Source organism: Myxine glutinosa, chromosome 3 (genome assembly GCF_964187855.1).
Source record: "Myxine glutinosa chromosome 3, kmMyxGlut1.1, whole genome shotgun sequence".
Taxonomy (NCBI): domain Eukaryota; kingdom Metazoa; phylum Chordata; class Myxini; order Myxiniformes; family Myxinidae; genus Myxine; species Myxine glutinosa.
The window spans coordinates 34,830,020-34,849,805 of NC_136263.1; the positions used below are offsets into that span (position 1 = coordinate 34,830,020).

The window sequence follows — 19,786 nt, forward strand, 5'->3', positions numbered from 1 at the left end:
CTCCCTCCCACACATCTTCCTGCTCTCAAATGTTATGTTTGTGTGCTTCCCCTTCTCTCCCAATCTTGTCTTCCGCTCCCTCTTTTTATATATTTTCTTTGTCTGGTTGATTTGTTTGTGAAATAAATGTTAGCTCTTTCACGAGCCTCGATTCAGTATACAAAAAAAAAAAAAAAAAAAATCTTGCTAGAATTCACCAAATGTCCGTCCGTCCATTCGAAGGTACCGCAAAAACGGCTCAACCGATCACAACGATATTTTGGATGGGTATTCCTGGGACCCTTGGGAGTAAAATAGGCTGTATTGTTTTTCCAATTTTTCCAAGTTTTCCATTTTTCCAAACGATGGAATAATATTTACCGATATGAACAGTGATGTGGCTTTTGTTGAAATTCTACAAATACTGTTTATTCTACGTACCAGGAGAGAGTAGATCGACTCCTGACGAACCCTTCCTATATAAACGTGCGGCTCCGAAGTAACATGGCAGCGTGTGCAAAGCGACTGAGAATCAGGTGTAGCGGCCGCTTCCGTGGTACAGATTCGGCACGCACTCTTCACACATAAACGTGCGACTGCGAAAGACGTGCAGCGGCCGCTTCCGTTTTGCAGAATTCACATATTTTTTCAAAATGGGCGCCATGTACTGTTTAGATTTTGATGATTTGCGTGTGATATGATTCAACCGATGTTTATATGAATCGTTTAAAATAAAAAAAAGCCTTCAATTTCTGATATTTTGCCTTTTCATTTGGGCCTCCCAATTGAAGCCCCACCCATAAGGCGGGTACCGTTGCTAGTCTATACTATCAGAGAGATATTTGTCTGTCTGTGCATGCTGCCACATTTCTCAAAGAAGGCTGAATGGATCTTCGTCAACCTTTGAGAGGTTCATCAGTGAGTTCTGGGGAGTGTTTTCGACAAGAAAAAAATTTTCATTGGATTTTCTTTCTTTTTCAATAAACGCTCTGTCATGCCCAAGCCTTTGTTTCTATGTGAAAGGTAATATTAAATTATCCCCAACTCCATTCCTTAGTGGGTGTAGGGAAGTGTCAGGCACCCACAAAAAAGAGAGAAAAAACTAAATTGGATTTCTTCATCATGCCAACAGGATTAGAAAGGCACCGGGCTACGCTAGGTACCCCTCCCTGCTCGTTATCGTCGAGTATGATAGTACTCCATATTAAGGATGGCACGGGAAAAAATATAAATGTACACAATTGTTGTACCTTTTAATAAGATGGAATGTACACTTCATATTCTTGTTGAGCCCTATTTTCAAATATTTTCGGGAAATAATACCTGTAAAGGCTGAGATGCTGTGCCAATGACCCACAGCAGAACATCCATCATTTTTTGTCTTGGTAGGAGTTTCAGATCATCCTGGATACAAAACCAAGAATAAGAAAAGTAAGTAAGGGCTGAGTGGCAGGGAGGATAGTGAATGATATGTTAAATAACCCAAGAAAGCACAAATGCATTCATCTAACATTTTGGCAAATCAAAAGGAACTGAGCACTTGTAGCAGTCCAAGAGAAAATGCAGAGAAAACCCGAAAATAAAATAAGTGCAAAAAGTTATAATTTTGAATGAAAAGTTAAAATCACATCTGCTCACGACACTACAAATAAACAAGAGTTAAACGGAACGAATGGAAATTTAGAGCAGATGAATTTAAAAAATAACCAAGAAGCACTCTGCATACTTTGTTCTGGCAATAAATTGGGAAACGGTGTTCTTTGGGCCGGCAGGATGGCCGAGCGGAAGCACACTCGCCTCAAATCCGTCCAGCCAGGGTTAGAATCCCGACCCAGCTATAAACTGTCATCCCGATGTTTTACAGGCAGGGTAATTCATCAATGTGTATGTCGTCCTTTGCATGGATATTAAATGGAATCTGCAAGCATTCCTTGGTGGACGTTAAAGACCCCACGGTGTCCTTCACGAAGAGTAGGCGATCTGTCACTGGCACCATGGAACAAATTACAAATTGCTGCCCTAACTACTGCTGGGAAGGCAATTTGGAGTCAAACTCTTTGCTCCCTGCAAACCACACAGTATAACCCTAGCTCAGAAACCTGCTGCGGCAGCACCGATGCTCTGTGAAGAGTATGATACATCAGAGAGAGAGAAAGAGAGAGACAGAGGGTGCCCAAAAATTATTGAATCACAGATTGCCATCTTATTTGACGCCATGATTATCTATCTATAATTCCAGTAATCTCTGTATGTCTGTGTGTATGTCTGTGTGTCTGTGACCGCTGTTTCTCGACAACCACGGGTCCGATATACTTTAAACTTGCCAGGTATATTGCTGGGGACCTGAGGATGTGCCTTTTCAAGGTTTCATATTAATCGGAGAAGTAGTTACCGAGCTATGTCCAAAAAACGATTCAACCAATCAGAGAGCAGCGAGCTATCACGTGTGCCGAACGTGGCGAACAGACTCTGCCTCGGACGGCACATTTGAGAGCGTATTCATTTATTTCACGTTGGCAAACTATGTTGGCGTTAAACTATGTTTTAAAACTAATTAAAACTAATTTGCGATTCATCGTAACTGCGATATGCGACCTTCCGGACAGTCAAATGAGGACGTCACTTCCGGACTTAAGGATAGTCATAGTGACGACGTACTGATGCTGAACGTGGCGAGCAGACGCTGTAAGGTACGATCGATTGTAGTACACGTTTATAATAACTCTGCCGATACAGGCCCGATTAACTGCAGCGCCATCCGAGCTGCGGCGTCGGGACGATACATTCATTGTACGGTCACATCACGCACTTACGGGCACGCCCATGGGCCCATGGGCACGCCCAGACATTTTTTTTTTTTTTTTTGGCAAGGAACGGGCACCCACGTACGGGCACGTCCTAGTTATTAATAAACAATCGTTGATGGGTAACGGCACTTAATTGCCAAAGAACAATACAACAGCATCTCTTTCTCCGGGTGTAGAACAGCAATGCCCTGATGTAAACAAATACTGAAACAGGCAGCTCTAGCTTGTAAAGAGTACACAAACATAGCATCGATGATAAACACTAAAGAGACTGATGCTACATCAGCTATGAAGTTATTTCCTTAGCAAAACCTCTTAATGCCCTAATGGGCCCTTTTTAAAGTGTGGACAAAAAATATATAACTTATCCCGAATTAAATTAAAAGGTGGAAAAGCTGCCCATAAATTCCAACTCTGTCTCTGCTTAACACAAATGTTTCAAAACTTAGTATAATTACCCCATAAAACCTCACCTCTTTCTTTAATTCGGTGCTGCCGTCTGCCCCTGAATCCACCCTATTATCCTGAGAGTGTGCAGCTAAAATATCCAATACAGCTGCTTTTGACACATGAGATGAAGCGGTTTTATCTCTCAACACTGCCTCAAGTAAAGGGAAGCAGAGGCAGAAGGCTGGCGACGAAAGAGGCTCATTATCTGTGGGGTTTGAGGAAACGAGAGAGAGAAAAAGAGTGTAATAAAGTACTCTGACTAATATTCATATGCATATAGAGATCCTAATGGAGAGACAACGTGACAAGAACAATGGACATTTGAGGATGGGGAAATGGGATGAGTGGAAGAGCTTCAAAAACCAAGGTGATGGGATCGGAAATTGATGACAACATACAGTGCCTTCAGAAAGTATTCACACCCATGACTTTTTCACATTGTTGTGTTACAGCCTGAATTGAAAATAGATTGAAAGTAAAAAAAATTTTGTCACTGATTTACACAAAATACATCATAATGTCAAAGTGGAATTTTAATTGTTTTTTTTTTTGGAATGTTTTTAAACAAAATAATGAAAAATTAAATAAAGAAATATCTAATTTGCATAAGTGTTCAGGCGTGAGTCAATACTTTATAGAAGCACCTTTGGCAGTGATTACAGTTTCGTGTCTTTTGGATATGTCCATATCAGCTTTGCACATCTGGATTTGGGGAGTTTCTCCCATTCTTCCTTGAAGATTTGCTCAAGCTCTGTCAAGTTGGATGGGGAATGTCAGTGAACAGCAATCTTCAAGTCTTTTCACAGATTCGCAATGGGATTCAAGTCTGAGATTTGGCTGGGCCACTCAAGGACTTTCACGTTCTTGTTCTGAAGCCATTCCAGTGTTGCTTTGGCTGTATGCTTGGGGTCATTGTCCTGTTAGAACGTAAATCTTCACCACGGTCTCAGGTCTTTTGCACTCCAGACATGCTGTCATATGCCTTTTTCTCATGAGTAGTTTCCGTCTGGCCACCCTCCACTAAAGCCGAGATTTGTGAAGTGCTGCAGAGAATGTTCTCCCATCTAAACCAAGGAACTCTGTAGTTCTGTCAGAATGGTCATTGGGTTCTTGGTCACCTCCTTGACAAAGATCCTTCTTGCCTGGTAGCTTAGTTCGGTTGGAATGCCAGCTCTACGAAGAGTCTGGGGAGTTCCTCATTCTTTCCATTTTTTTTTTCCTCTTTTTTTGTATACAAAGTCGAGGTTAGTGTAAGAGCTAACACATTAAACACAAAAACATAAAAAGACACACAAAACATATAATAAAGGGAGCAGGGGGCAAGAGGGGGAGAGATAGGAAAGCACAACAGTAGAGAACAGGGACGTCGGTAGATCTGTGAAAGGGAGAGGGTGGGGAAGGGGAGGGGGAGGAGGGGGAAGTGGGGTACACGGTATAAAGCAAATGAACCACTTCTAGGAATTTCAGGAAATAAGTCGGGGATTGAAAGAGGTGGATTTGAGGTGTATTAGCGGGGGTAGAAAAGATCAAGGTTTTGGATGGGGAAAGATAAGAGATGGTGGTGAACAGCTGTTTTAAAGACCTGGAGGGAGGAGTGGTATCGAGGAGAGTGGAGGTGGGAGAAAGGTATGAAAGAGTGAAGGTGAGCAGAGAGTTTGATTTTGGTAGTTTCACCAGAAGAGGGTTGCTGACAGATCTTGTGCGTCCAGAAGGAATATTTGGGGGACAGAGCTGGGGGAGCTAGGTCGAAGAGGAGTCAGTAGAAGACAATAAGACCATCAACCTGCCTGCGGTGAGCGAGTGAAAGGCCCTCAGAACAGGCTTCATCGTGGGAGATACCAATGATTCTGAAAGCTTTGGTTTCTATAGCTCACTGTTTTCTACAGCTCATTCCCCAATGATGGAGCTCACTGTGCTCTTGGGAACTTTCAACACTCTCGATCTATGCCTCCTCACAATTCTATCTCGGAGTTTTATGGACAGTTCCTTGGACTTCATGGTGGAGTTTCTGGTCTGACATGCACCGTCCACTGTGGGACCTTATGTAGAAAGGTGTGTGTCTTTCTACATCATGTCCAATCAATTGAATTGGCCACAGGTGGACTTCAATAAAGTTACAGAGACATCTCAAGGATGATCAAAGGTAATTGGATGCACATGAGCTCAATTTGGAGTGTCTTAGCAAAGGGGATGAATACTTCGACTCAAGACATTTCAGATTTTCATTTTTAATCGATTTGTAAAAAATTGAAAAAACAATTCTATTTTGACATTATGGGGTATGTTGTATATATATACACAAAGAATTAAGTTAAGCACCCCCCCCCCCGTTTTTTTACAACCTCGCACATTACAAGTTTGTTGTCGTCATAACAGTGTAATATACCCATGATATTGCTATATTTTCTGGAGAAGTGATATTATGGTCACATAAAAACATAACAATCATGCCGTTTTCAATATTTTATTCTGAATAATTTAAGGTGAAATTTTTTGGGAATTTTAGGCATATTTTCACCTCAATTTAAGTATGGAGCTATAGGTCCATCACGGACAGTGTGGATGACGTTTATGTTTTCTAACGTACAGTCATTGTTCTGAGAAGACCTCTAGCGATCTTTGCGTCAATAACGTGTGTAGGACCCACGTGATCGGATCACTGACTCAACCCTACGTCTTATAGACCCTGTAAGCCGTCGTATGCGTTGCTGTGGCAGGTTGTTCCATTCCCGATGTAATGCACGTTCCAATTCATCCAGATTGGCTATTGGAGGGACCATCTTCGCAATTTGTCGTCCCAACATGTCCCAAACGTGCTCGAGGGGGTTCAACCTGCCACAGCAACGCATACGACGGCTTACAGGGTCTATGAGACGTAGGGTTGAGTCAGTGATCCGATCACGTGGGTCCTACACACGTTATTGACGCAAAGATCGCTAGAGGTCTTCTCAGAACAATGACTGTACGTTAGAAAACATAAACGTCATCCACACTGTCCGTGATGGACCTATAGCTCCATACTTAAATTGAGGTGAAAATATGCCTAAAATTCCCAAAAAATTTCACCTTAAATTATTCAGAATAAAATATTGAAAACGGCATGATTGTTATGTTTTTATGTGACCATAATATCACTTCTCCAGAAAATATAGCAATATCATGGGTATATTACACTGTTTTGACGACAACAAACTTGTAATGTGCGAGGTTGTAAAAAAACGGGGGGGGTGCTTAACTTAATTCTTTGTGTATAGATCAGTGACATAAAATCTCAATTAAAACAATTTTTAATTCAGGCTGTAGCACAACAAAATGTGAAAAAATGAAAGGGTGTGAATACTTTCTGAAGGGACTGTATTGAGGATGAGTTGGAAATTGAGGAAAATGGGAGAATAAAGACGAACAATATTCTACCTGTAACTATGGCCCGATGTAGTGTAGTCATGAGGTCGTGCAAATCTTGAATGCCCTGAAACCCTTTTCCTTTTCCGCATCCCTTACGATACAGCAGGGATAAGGTCAACTGGGAAACGGATTCACCTGGGAACATGAGATTCAGATTCAATATTGCATGAGCAGTAGAAAGTGAGGTCAGAGGGATAGAAAACTTGAGCAGTAGTCTACAAAAAGGCCACTGCATAAAAATGGATCATTCCTCAAAACAATCTCATCTTTGTATTTGGTACTCACCCAATCCTCTGTCTTGAATCAAAGCTCTTCCTATTGACAAGTACGTAGAAACTAATCGAGGACCGGCCAGTTCGGTGATCAAAAGAGGAGTTATGACTTCCAACATTGCAGGGAGGTGGTTGTTCAACCCAGGCAAATACTGCGGTCTCCGGAATCCTCTACCATTCTTCTGATCGGCCAGCAACGCTTCCAAGATGGACACCGTTTTGGAAACCTCTTTATCCATCTGTTTTGGGAGGAAGGAAATGGAACAACAAAGTTTATAAAAACAGGTAAATGGGGTATGATGGGGAATGGAGGAGAAGGATCATGAGGAAGTGTGTGCAATGCCGCGAGTGCCCTTCATAGAATCAAGCTCTCGCACACCTCCAAGAGTCGGTGCCGTATTTCACTCTCCTTATTGAGTTCCTCTTGCATCATTTCCTTCTGTTTAGTTGTAAGCTGTGGCTCCTTTTCTCCCTTCTTCTTTTTCAGCTCCTAGTTACAAGCACAACAAAATAAAGATGCTCTTTGCAAACTCTCACACAAGTGCAACAAAACAACACACAACATGAGCACTCCGACAAAAAAAATCTCTTCTTAAACATCACCTCCTTGAGCTCCAGCTCCAGCATTTGATCTTGATACGAATACGCGCGATTCTCCCGGCGAAGATTGGCTGGCTTCTTGGTACTGTCAGACTGTGAGCTGCACATGGAAAGAAAAGAAAAAGTTGACATCGTTGTAGATCCTTGCTGTGTCAAAGTACCATGCCATTTATGTTTGTAACCACGACCTCCAGAAAAATCTCATCTCCATCCACATATCCTCCTCAAATTGCAATTCCAGCCTTAAATCAGCACTACCTTCAATTTCATTAAATCAAAGTTCAAATAAATTTTCTGCATCAAAATGCATTCTTCTCCAGCACCTGTCCGTACCTCTTGAGGACTTCCTTGTTCCAGAGCTGGCCATTAGGCGTGTTCATGATCTTGACATCTTCTTGAGAAACCAGACACAAGTCAGGGTTCGATAAAATAGATGTCACCACATGGACAATGGAAGGGAACACGTGGCTTGGAGAGACCAGAGCCATGGTCACCATAGCTCTCAAATGAGCCTGCATTGAAGGAGATACATATGTTTAGAGGGGAATGGGTGGGGGGGGGGGGGGGGAGGAAGGGGCATGATGAAATTGGTGTCTCCTTTATATCCAGTAATCTCATGTTTTCAGGTATAAGTAGTATTGTTTGAAAGTGTCAAGGATGAATGAAAGTACCCATCATAATAGTAAAACTAGAACAAAGTCGATGGCGTGCCATTGAAAATCACCACGCTACCCACCTAAAGCAAAGTTGAAAAATGTCCAAAAGTTTTACCAGGAAGGATGCAATATCAAATTTAGAGTAAAATTTTTTCCACTTTGACCCCTGTGACCCCAAATCCCCACCCCATACCAAAGTACAGGTGGTCAAATCCCAAAAAATCGTTATACATTTCATGCGTCACCCAATGTTGATTGCACAAAGTTAAATTTAACTAGAACAATGCGACTGTGTCACCAATATGCCTCCGCGTAGTCCCACAAATGGCAGATGTCATCATTCTGCATATGTATGGGTAGGGGATCACGTTTGTGAAATTTGGTGTTGATCGGATAAGGTTCGTTTTTCTATCCAAGATAGCTGCCAAACCACGTGACCTATGACATCATCATTTTCAAACTATACGCCACAGTGCTGTTAAATAATATTGGTAAAATTTCGCATCGATAGGGTGAGCGGTTTCAGAGATATAATTATTTAATATTTTCCTTCAATCCAATATGGCTGCCAAACCATGTGACCTATGATGTCATAAATTTAATATTTCAATACAAATGGGTCAAAGATCATGCACATGCAATTTCAGATTTTTAGGTTAAGGAATTTGATTAAAACATTTTTAGCTGGTATACCACTTCACTGATGATGTCATCATTATCATGCTTTTGTTCCCCATTGGGAGGACTTGACAATGTGCCAAGTTTCAAATTTTCCATTCAGCGGTTTCCAAGAAATTTTTTTATTATTTGCTTTTAACCCAAGATGGCTGCCACATCACATGACCTGTGACGTCACAATTATCATAAAAACATTCTGCATGGGTGTCACTCCGACCATGAAAGTTTTGTCTCAATCGGACATATTGTTGCTGAGAAAAACGAGGTTTAGCCCGTACGGACGGACGGACAGCCGGACAGACAACCCGAAAACATAACGCCTCCGGCGACTTTGTCGGTGGAGGCATAAAAAAATGTGCCCGTAATTGCATTTATTTGGTAGTTGACCTTTTGACATTTATTTGGCCAAAATGATACTGCTCTTGCACCTCAGTGTGGTGATCATGACCAAAGATCGTAAAGCGGAGCAAGATAGCCCACTCGTGCGAAACCGCGTTCAATTCGTTAAAGTACGCAATGGAGCAGAATGGCGGCCATTTTAGCAAGCAAGCGGATTTCGGGCTGCTTTATTGGCTATAGTTCGAAAATCTCCTCTGTATCGATCGCGGAGTAGGAGGTAGAGGAGAGGGGCGGGGAAGAGAGTAAGGTGATGATATATTAGCCATGAAAAAGACAATTTCTTTTTATCACAAGTGAAATTACACAAAATAAGAAGAGAGATGAGATAGAAGAAAGGGAGAGAAAGAGAGAGAAATTAGTGCAGGCTGTATCGTGACGCAGGTAGAGGTAGGACGGAGAAATAGAGAGGGAGAAGAGAAGCTAACAGCTAAAAAAAGAAAAGGCAAATTGAGAGAGGAAAGGATAGAAATCAAAGCCCAGACACATGCAGAAAGTATATTTTACTTACCTGGAAACACATCTCTATGTATATATATATATATATATATATATATATATATATATATATATATATATATATATATATATATATATTGTTGCGGATATGAGGATTGTATTTTTTTTATTGTGTTGTATTGTGGTAAATTGTTGTGTAACATTGTTTGAATATGGCCCCTCCTGCCTCCAGAGTTGTGTAAAGGTAAAAAGGGCGTCCCGGTAGTTAATTCCATGAAACACCACATTGAAGGACACTATAATACCCTTGTTCAGTAGTTTATATCCTTATTATGTGTTTTAGGGTAAGGCATTGTCTCCATTAACATGACACTCCATTGCACCAAGTGAAATAGATAGATTCCCTTCATTCCCATTCCCAAAAACCTCCATTTCCCCTTTCAACAATTGCCATTCGCATTGCCAACCAACAATTGCCGCCATTGACCACGAGGCAGGGTTGCGGAAGAAAGGCGGGTCCCCACCTCGTCATAGAGGGGAGGAGTGAGTCAGCCCCACTCAACCAACCACGAACAAGGGGTTGGACTTGGAGAGGGTGTGGAGAGAAACATCAAGGAGGTTCGCCAAGGTTGAGGGGCGGGGCCTATATAACCCGCCGCAGGACGTTCCCCAAGAGAGATGAGCTATGACAAGAGCTGAGTTGTGAGGTCCAAAAAGGGGGCTGAGTCGTCAGAGGAAAGCGGAGTTGAGAGGGGTCCAAGAGAGAGCTGAGTTGTGAGGTCCAAGGCTGAGCTGCGTGGAGATCATCCAGGGAAGCACAAAGCCTGCTATTCGTCGCCTTGCTCGCCAGCAGCAGCGGCCACAGCAGCGTGGGGCCTGGACGGCAGTTTGGAGCAGGGCCGCAAAGGAACGGCAGCTGCCCAACGAGCCGATCGTGCTGCAGGACCAGTTGGACCTCCCTATCCCGCCAGCCATCCACCTGCCATCCCTATCATCATCATTCCCCGTGTGAGTCGTCTTTGTTTGTTCTGTCCTGGGTATTAATTAAGTCTGTATAAGCTAGGAATTTGCACTGTGTCTCTAAAAAGCTTCTGTATATTATTTTCTTATCTTTCCTTCTTCTTGGTTTTTTTGAGCCTGTACATAGTAAATAAATTTAGTAGTATTTTCAACCTTTGTTTCGTCTTCTTATTCCTTTTCTTCACATCCGTCGTCTTTGTCTTTTCCCTGATTGAATAGCTGTGGCGCGATACGGCCAACGTCTGGGTGAATCGGGTAAACTGTTAGGTCGTGGGGCCTCCGCTCGGCAAACCAACATCCTTAACCGCGGACCGTAACAATATATATATATATATATCATCCGCAAAAGAAATCATGCAACATAATCTGTATAATAAATATCACCTTCCAAGAAAGTACCCTTCCAAGTAACTATTTAGGCATGGGCAGAAATCCGGGGAGGGTAAACCGCCTGCCCGCGCGTGCACGCACGCACGCGCACGCACGCACGCACACACACACACACACACACACACACACACACACACACACACACACACACACACACACACACACACACACACACACACACACACACACACACACACACACACACACACACACACACACACACACACACACTTTACTGGGTACGGCGCAACATATGAAATCCCTCCCCCTCCCCGAGACATTTTAACTTCGATGGTCTGTTACAATTTATTGAATGTTCTCCACAAATGCCCCATCAATGGTTGGTGAAGACCTTTTTTTTCTTGCTTCTCACCTCCGAGTGTCCACCCCCTCCCCCCCCCCCCCCCCCTCGTTTTTTTGTTGGTACACCTCTTTATGCCTCCTTTTTATGCGATTTACGCCAATGCATTGAGGCGTGGCCAAAAATGGGTAAATGTATATGTATTATTTATTGTATGGATTTACTTCACTAGAAAAAAAGAAAAGTTATGCATCATTGGCAAATGTACTTTCAAACGCTTGCCTGCAATGATTTTTCACACGTTTTACAGGTGGAAATTAAACTTACAGTACCCATGCTGACCATTGCATCTCCTCATGACAATTTACGAAAAGATATGAATAAATTATTTTCAATTATTTGCACTACATTAAGTCGGTATTAGATGCACAGATGTCCATGTATTGAAACATTTCAGTGTTCATAGAGATTTCAATGTCTTGCACAATTTTAAATCCTATCCCAACAATGTACTTGTATGTAATGCGTCATGACAGCAGAAATGAATGATATGTTTATTTTCCTTCGTTTTGCTACAGAGCCATGTGCTTGAATGAACATTAGATTCTATAAAGGTCTGCAATATACAGACTTGGCATTTAATATGGAATTTTTTTTTTTTCTTGACTTAGGTTTAATTTCTGAACTCAGTATATCAATCTGGTGAGTTTCTTTTACGCTTCGGTGATTTCTTTGTTAAAAGAACCATGTCACTGATTGTCTGTCGCAGCAAGAAGTCAATAACAGGATTATATCACAGGTGGCGTGACAAAATGTACAGACAGGTACATTTGACGATTGGCTTCACAATCGGGTATATAAGGGTTGTTGCGTTCTGTATTAGTGGAAAACAACTGCTGCATGTCTACAAAAGTTATTGCCGCTTCCTCTGGAGATGGTCCGTCAACTCGACAATGCTGTTTGTCATGGAGTGGTGGCTTTACGAAATTCCGGCATGAAACAGCGTGCTATTGCTCGGCAGTATGGCATCACTCAAGGTCAGGTGTCAAAATCCTGAAACAAAATGCTCAGAGAGGTGTCCTTACTCCAATACCGAGGCCAGGACGTCCCCGCAGACCACAAGGAGGGATGATCGCCAGCTGCACCGGTTAGTCCGCAATGGCCGTACCAAGTCAGCTAATCGGCTTCGGGCTAAGTGGCAGCAACTGACAAATGTGCCTGTATCCAGAAGGCTAGTCAACCAACGACTGGTTCAAGCAGGCTATCATGCCAGGCATCCCCTGAGAAAGCCATGCCTGACCAGATAACACCGCCAGCGCCGATTGCAGTGGGCCAGAGAGCACCGTCAATGGCAGCCAGGACACTGGAATCACGTGATCTTCAGTGACGAGTTAAGATTTCTGGTCTATCGTCAAGATGGCCGCATCCGAGTGCGCAGACAAGTGCATGAAGCCTACAATGAAGATTGTATAGTGCCAAGAGTCCAAGCTGAAGGTGGTGGGGTGACCGTTTGGGCTGCTTTTCATGCAGGGGGAAAAACTGACCTGGTTGTTCTGAATGGAAACCTGAACCAGTTCAAGTACAGGGCCATTCTGGAAGAAACATTGCTTCCATTTGCTCGTGCAGCCTTTCGAGGAAACATTGTCTTCCAAGATGACAATGCACGGCCTCATCATGCTCGCATGATCCAACACTTTCTTGCTGACCGTGGTGTGGAGCATATGGAGTGGCCTGCCATGTCCCCGGATATGAATCCGATAGAGAACTTGTGGGCAGAATTAACGTGTCAAATCGACAACTTGGTCCAGCAGCCAACCTCTGTGTGTGAATTGCAGCAGGCTATTGTCACTGCATGGCAGGCGATTCCTGTCCAAACCTTGGCAAATCTCGTGAACACCATGCCTCAACGTGTACGTGCTCTCCTGAATGCTCGTGGGGGTTACACGAAGTACTGAACTGTAATTTTACTGTCCGTAATCCCAGTCATAATTTAACTTTTGTTTTTTGTTTAAAAAAAAAATTGACTAATGTTCAAAATAAAGAAATACTTCTGGAAAACGTACAGAAGTTTAACACAGTACTGTCTGTGAATAGAGTTCGATATCAGTTTACATCACTTTCAAGGATCAATTTATTTGCTTCGAAATGTCAAATGTGGTTTTTGTTTCTTTTAAAGGTCACATTAACAAAATCTAGAATAATTTCAACATAATTCCAATGAACTTTTGGTTCTAAGTCATCTTGAAAAGTAAGTTCACCCCCACAAAAAAAATATTCCATATTAAATGCCAAGTCTGTATGTTATCACATGCAAATATCATGAAACCATTATTAAATCAGATTAATGATCTTCATTAAACAAGAACTTTAATATCCATATATTTGCATGTAGATCAAATATAGATAAATGTAGGCTGTAGTTCAAATCATGCAGATCACAGAGTATGAAAGAAGTTGTCTGAGCAAGCATTAAGAGACATGGATCACTCCTTCCAAGCATTTACACTGGATATATTAGGACATGTATATGAAGCTCAAAGGGATGCTGGTGGAATGAAATCCATTTTTATGGATTTATGGGTTGTACTATACAAAATGATGATGGTCATAACTGAAATATGCAGTAAGCTTTGACGTTAAAAAGTGCAAATTCATTAGAATGCATCTTAATGTACCCTGCTTCTGGTGATTATGATGGGATATATGAGCAAAAAAATTATGATGGGATATTTGTTTCAAGAGAACAGAATATTGACACCTGGAGACTTCGTAACAGAGACAATAATTGTCGTTCATTTTACGTTTGCCGATTTTACCAATGATAAGCATTTAAATTTGAAATTGAATCAATGCTCAGGACGCCTTACAAGTGAAGTAACCATACAAATGCATTCCAAAATATGCTTTTAGTTGATGTCATGACTATCCCAAAGTTTTACTTGTGCATTACTTTCTGTGCTTTCCTGTTTTTTCGCTGTTTGCTTAATTCCATCAGGTTTCTGTTCCTGAATTTCAGCGCATAGTGAATACGCAAACTCACAAAAGTACAAACAATTTTTGATTTCACTTGGTCCCTGCATAGTTCTAGTTCTCTGTACTCAAATAGATTGCTGCGATTCTGAGATGAGGAACGAGACGCCATTGTTACCATCTGGAACATGTGTGTTGTGAACAGCTTCCGGGTTGTTGGCGAGCACAAGCTCACTCTGCCTGCCTGCTAAAATGGCCGCCGAGCGCGTCCATTGGATACTTCACCGTTTCACACGAGTGGGCTATCTTGCTCCGCTTTACGATCTTTGATCATGACTACCAAATTTAGTGAATTTCTGCAGATAGCATGACGGATAGACAGACAGCTAATTACAATATCCCCCTCCCTTCCTCCCACCTGGGTTTTTTAAGCTTGGGGATAATAACAAACTTCTGCAGCATGCAAGGAGCAAAGTTTCCAGTGTCACAAAAAAGCACAGCTCATGTGACACTGCAGGCACTTGACAGGCTGAAAAGGTTGACACAAGCCATTATTTACCTATTTGCATGCAGTACCTAAGCCTCGTGTTGGTTTAACAGTTAGGGTGGCTGGCTTGGGGTCCAGAATTCAAATCCCGGTCTGCCGATGAACACCAGGTGGGGTTGACTCAGTCTGTTATCCTTCCGAGGTTGGCAAAATGAGTACCAGCATACTAGGAATGCCATATCTGGTGCCGAGTATTACCCCCTCAACATTATAGCTTACAGGCATGTGCTTTCTATCGTCAGCAGCCACCAGAATGGGCTATGGTATAAATAATAATTATACGGTACCTACATTAGTAGGCAATGGACAGTAAACACAGTATATAAAAGGGATGCCTTATAAATGCTTACGACTTCACCCTGGAGTAGCTTTTAATCATATTTTACACATTTGAAAGGTTTTATTTATTTATTTATTTATTTATTTATTACACATTTTATCCCGTGCCATCCATAAATATGGAGTGCTATCTCACTCCATGATAACATTAGAACATGGGATCCCAGCATTGTGAGCTACATGCTCAGATAGAAACATCAAACAGGTCAGCTTTTGATTAACTACTTTTTATACGATTGCAATCCATGAGCACATTCGATGCAAGGGTTACCTGCTCCATCTGAGTAGGAGAGAGAAGATCTGTCAGTATCTCCTGACATGCATTATTGACCAGCTCTTTGGGGTTTAGCCCCCACCGGTGCAGCATTTCTAGCCATATTCCAGGTCTTTTGCTTTCTGAGGAGGTGAGCCCCATGAAATCAAGAGGGAAGAGAAAACGGATGAGTTTAGGAAAGGAAAATAAAGACAAGTTGGGTACAATAATATAACATTCATTCTAACACTTGTTATTTGTTTTATGGTTGTTAAACTTATTGAGCAAGCATCAAGGGCTGACCACTTTACCTCGTTATGATTTCCTTGTTTATAACCACTGTACCAACCCCACAGAGCTACATTAATGGTGAGCCAAAAAAAGTGAGTCACCTCAAAAATTTCGTCGGACGATGCACGCAAAGTTCGTGGATTTCGATTGTTTAACGACCAATTGCAGTTATTTGAATTCAAACACCTAATACATGGAGCATGGGCCAAATGCCAGGTCAGGACAGGCATGGGAGCATGCGCCGGAGAAGCGCGTCGCCGCATTAACTTTCCGCCGCATTAACTTTCCGACGGCACTCCAGCGGCCTCCGTCTGGCCATCCCCAAGGCTGATGCCTGGCCCATCCCTATCTCCTTGCGATACCGATCAACCTGTTGCAACGAGGCACGTGGTCAGGTTGGCCTCCTCCACTCACGAGGCTCCCTTGCTTAGAGTATCTGGTGAGCTGGATCAGCGTCCGGAAAACGAGCCATGTGTCCATACAGTTGCAGCTGACGCTCACGGACCATAGAGGAAACAAATCTCATCTGAGTCTCTCTCAGCAACCGCTCGTTGGACACAAAGTCCAACCAGCGATAGCCAAGGATTCTCCGAAGAGACTTGGTTCCAAAGGAGTTAAGTCTCATTATCTTGCCCTTGGTGAGGGTCCAAGTTTCGCATCCATAGAGCAAGACTGGAAGCACCAAGGACTTAAATACTCTGACTTCCATCCTCCTGCATAGATACCGACAGCGCCAAACCCCATGATCCAGTGAATCCAGGACTCCCCAGGCCCGACCCAGACGTCTATCAAACTCTGGCTTACAACATGCGGAGACATGAATAACACTGCCAAGATAAATGAATCTCTTTATACCTCAACATCTTCGCCACAAACAGTTACAGACAAGACAGCAGCATCCAAGATGTTATGGAAAGCCTAGATCTTGGTTTTGACCCAGGAAATCTGTAATCCCAGCGGCTCCGCCTCCTCATTCAGTGCATGGAGGGCCCCGTAAGAATATCCAGCCAAATGTCTTTGACAAAATGCTTAATGTACATTTGATTTATCACAATATAAAGAAATATCACAAACATACCAATGCAGGGTTGGTGGGAAGGCAAGATGGCATCTCTGGCAACTAAATTAGCCAAATCATTATCAGATTTGAGTGATGGGATGTCAGACAATGCCCAGAGGGCACAAGCTGCATTCAACCCCTCGTCTTCATTCTGGAGATTAAATAGAAGAGGAACTATTGAAGTGTTAAAGTAGAAAACATTCAGTCAAGACTACCAACAACGAATCATAACAAAAAAAGGAATGCAAGATCATCAAAACAGAGATAGAGCTCTATTTATTCAGTTACTGTATATTAATGCAGTTGTTATTCGTTGTTGTCATTGGTGCAACAAAGTCGTGAAAACTGTGGTTGGAAGAGAAGAGGATGACGTGATGAAAGTGAGGGTGCAACGAATAAACATACTCGAAACTTTATGACCTCCCATAACTGGGAGATCAAGTCCCTGGCAGCCTCGACACCCTTTGGTCCACCGATCAACCGATGGATGACCTGAAGGGCTTTCTGTCTCACTGGCCATGGGCGAGATATCAAGACCCAAACAATGATTCTGTGGAAGGATCTGGGGGAGAGGGATAGGGCATCAGAGACTGTGGCAGACGCAGCGGGGGCAGATGCAGCGGGGGCAGACGCAGCGGGGGCAGACGCAGCGGGGGCAGACGCAGCGGGGGCAGACGCAGTGGGGGCAGACGCAGCGGGGGCAGACGCAGCGGGGGCATGTGCAGCGGGGGCATGTGCAGCGGGGGCATGTGCAGCGGGGGCATGAGCAGCGAGGGCAGACGCAGCGAGGGCAGATGCAGCGAGATGCTACAACCTGGCTTTCTCCCCATGAAGACGTTGTGCATGTTGTAAAAGCAAACACTCTGATAACTGCAGGAGAGTACAGATGGCTGTGGGAAAACATAATAGAGCAAATTTAAATTCTCATATTTGTTGTACAACCAAAGCAAGTAAAACAACCTCACTCAAAGCTTACCTTCATCAGAAGCTTGGCTTAGGAATTTTTCAGAAGTGAAGAGTTGCTTAGTCTTATCAAAAAGTATCTCCCACAATTTTCCCAGATTAGAATCTGAAAGGAAAATACCACATTATGATGTGGTCGAAGGGGATGGTGATTGCATGGAAGTGAAAGAGAGACAACAGACATGAGAACGAGGAAGAACAAAGAAGCGTTACTGTAGCATTACCGACTTCCGGTGAGGCTGCTGCTAATCTGAGCAAAAGAAGTGCAGCTGGCAGGGCTTCCGTCACCATGGAAACTTGCCCTGTCTGAGCCACAGCCCGTTCAACAATAAGGAGCAATGAAGGCACAAAGGAAGACAACTCAGCAGGGTCTTCATCTAAAAGGGGAGTGGGGGGAAGGGGTTGAAAAGCAAATTATTTGTGACTAATACATAGCAACTAGCAGACATAGTCATCAAGGATGGGTGATCGGATGGAATGGCCAGAGAACAACAACAACACCAACTAGAATAGCAGTCAGTGGAGCACATACTCCACAAGGCTGAAAGTTTACGTTTTGTATCCCACAGATAGGTCGGATCCACATCCGGACCTGAACAAAATTCTAATCGGCTTATTCTTGTCATCTACCAAACTTGTCCACCAAGTGTTGTCATCATCTGTCTACATAATCCGCCCTATCAATCAGTGGTGAAGAATGACTTTTTAAAAAATTGTCATATCTGGATCCGGATCTTCCTCAAAATCTAATCAATTCGTCTTCACGCACCCAACTTCTCCTCTACGTTTCGTCCGAATCCATCAATAACTTTTTGAGATATCCTGCTCACAGGCAAGCAGGAATGAAAAGATAACCTCCGTCCAGCTTCTGCGGTGGAAGTAATTACCTGCCAAACAGAATAAGTGAAGAAAACTAGAATGGCACTCGGTGGAATGCAAACTTCCACCAGGCTGAACAGTTTACGTTTTGTATCCCACTCAAAGGCCGGATCTAGATCTGGACCTCCAATATCTAAATGGCTTGTTCTTGTCACCTACCCAACCGGTCCAACAAGTTTCGTCCAAATCCATCCACAACTTTTTGAGATATCCAAATATATATCGTTTTTGGCCCGATCTTTCAATGGTGAAGAATTAAAATTCTTAAAAAATTTTTTTTTTGAAAATTCTTCAAGAATCACTTGAAAAATTAAAATTTTCTCAGACCCGGATTCGGATCTTCGCCAAAATTTAATCAGTTCTTCCTCGTCACACACAAAACCTCTCCACCAAGTTTCATCCAAATCTGTCCATAACTTTTTGAGATAGCCTGCTATATATATATCCGTTTTGGCCCATCACTCAATGATGAAGAATCACTTTAAAAGTTCTCGTATCCGGATCAGTATCCGGATCTTCACCAAAATCTAATAATTTTGTCCTGGTCACACACCACCAAGTCCACCAAATTTCGTCGGGATCCGTCGACAGACAGACATAGGGATGAAAACATAACTTCCATCCACCTTGGGTGGAGGAAGTAATAACAATCCCTTGATCTCTGATCATCAATTTGATTTCAGACCAGGTCACTACTCTGGACATGCTGCTTCTGCTGTCTCAACAATGGATGGAGGTCCTCAATGCCAAACAGGAAATCAGAGCTGTCTCCCTTGACATATCACATGTCTTCGATACGGTCTGGCACCCCACTCTGCTCACCAAACTCTCCTCCTATGGTATCCATGGAAATCTCCACACATGGCTTGCGGACTTCCTCTCTGGTCGTAGTCAACATGTGGCCCTGAATGGGTTTCTCTCATCTCCCCTTCCTGTTCAGGCTGGAGTTCCCCAAGTCAGTGTTCTGTGCCCTGTGCTTTTTCTGGTCTTCATCAATGATCTATCTGACTCTCTTGAAAATCCTCTCTATCTCTTTGCTGATGACTCCACTCTCTGCTGCTCCATTCCTCA

The 19,786-nt window shown here is 42.9% G+C and overlaps 1 protein-coding gene across 3 annotated transcripts in view; it reads right to left on the reverse strand.

The window, feature by feature from the left end:
- The window catches only part of GCN1 (GCN1 activator of EIF2AK4), a 99,186-nt gene that overhangs the window by 60,375 nt on the left and 19,025 nt on the right, over nucleotides 1-19,786 (reverse strand). For all 3 annotated transcript variants that reach the window (XM_068103295.2, XM_068103293.2, XM_068103297.2), the window contains 13 exons: nucleotides 18,061-18,213; nucleotides 17,850-17,942; nucleotides 17,688-17,763; nucleotides 17,279-17,435; nucleotides 16,892-17,024; nucleotides 15,541-15,665; nucleotides 7,847-8,025; nucleotides 7,517-7,613; nucleotides 7,293-7,403; nucleotides 6,927-7,152; nucleotides 6,651-6,776; nucleotides 3,260-3,441; nucleotides 1,303-1,383 (listed from right to left, as the gene is read on the reverse strand). In XM_068103295.2, the coding sequence (XP_067959396.2) occupies nucleotides 1,303-1,383; nucleotides 3,260-3,441; nucleotides 6,651-6,776; nucleotides 6,927-7,152; nucleotides 7,293-7,403; nucleotides 7,517-7,613; nucleotides 7,847-8,025; nucleotides 15,541-15,665; nucleotides 16,892-17,024; nucleotides 17,279-17,435; nucleotides 17,688-17,763; nucleotides 17,850-17,942; nucleotides 18,061-18,213 (1,739 nt within the window). The remainder of the gene's footprint in view (nucleotides 1-1,302; nucleotides 1,384-3,259; nucleotides 3,442-6,650; nucleotides 6,777-6,926; nucleotides 7,153-7,292; nucleotides 7,404-7,516; nucleotides 7,614-7,846; nucleotides 8,026-15,540; nucleotides 15,666-16,891; nucleotides 17,025-17,278; nucleotides 17,436-17,687; nucleotides 17,764-17,849; nucleotides 17,943-18,060; nucleotides 18,214-19,786) is intronic.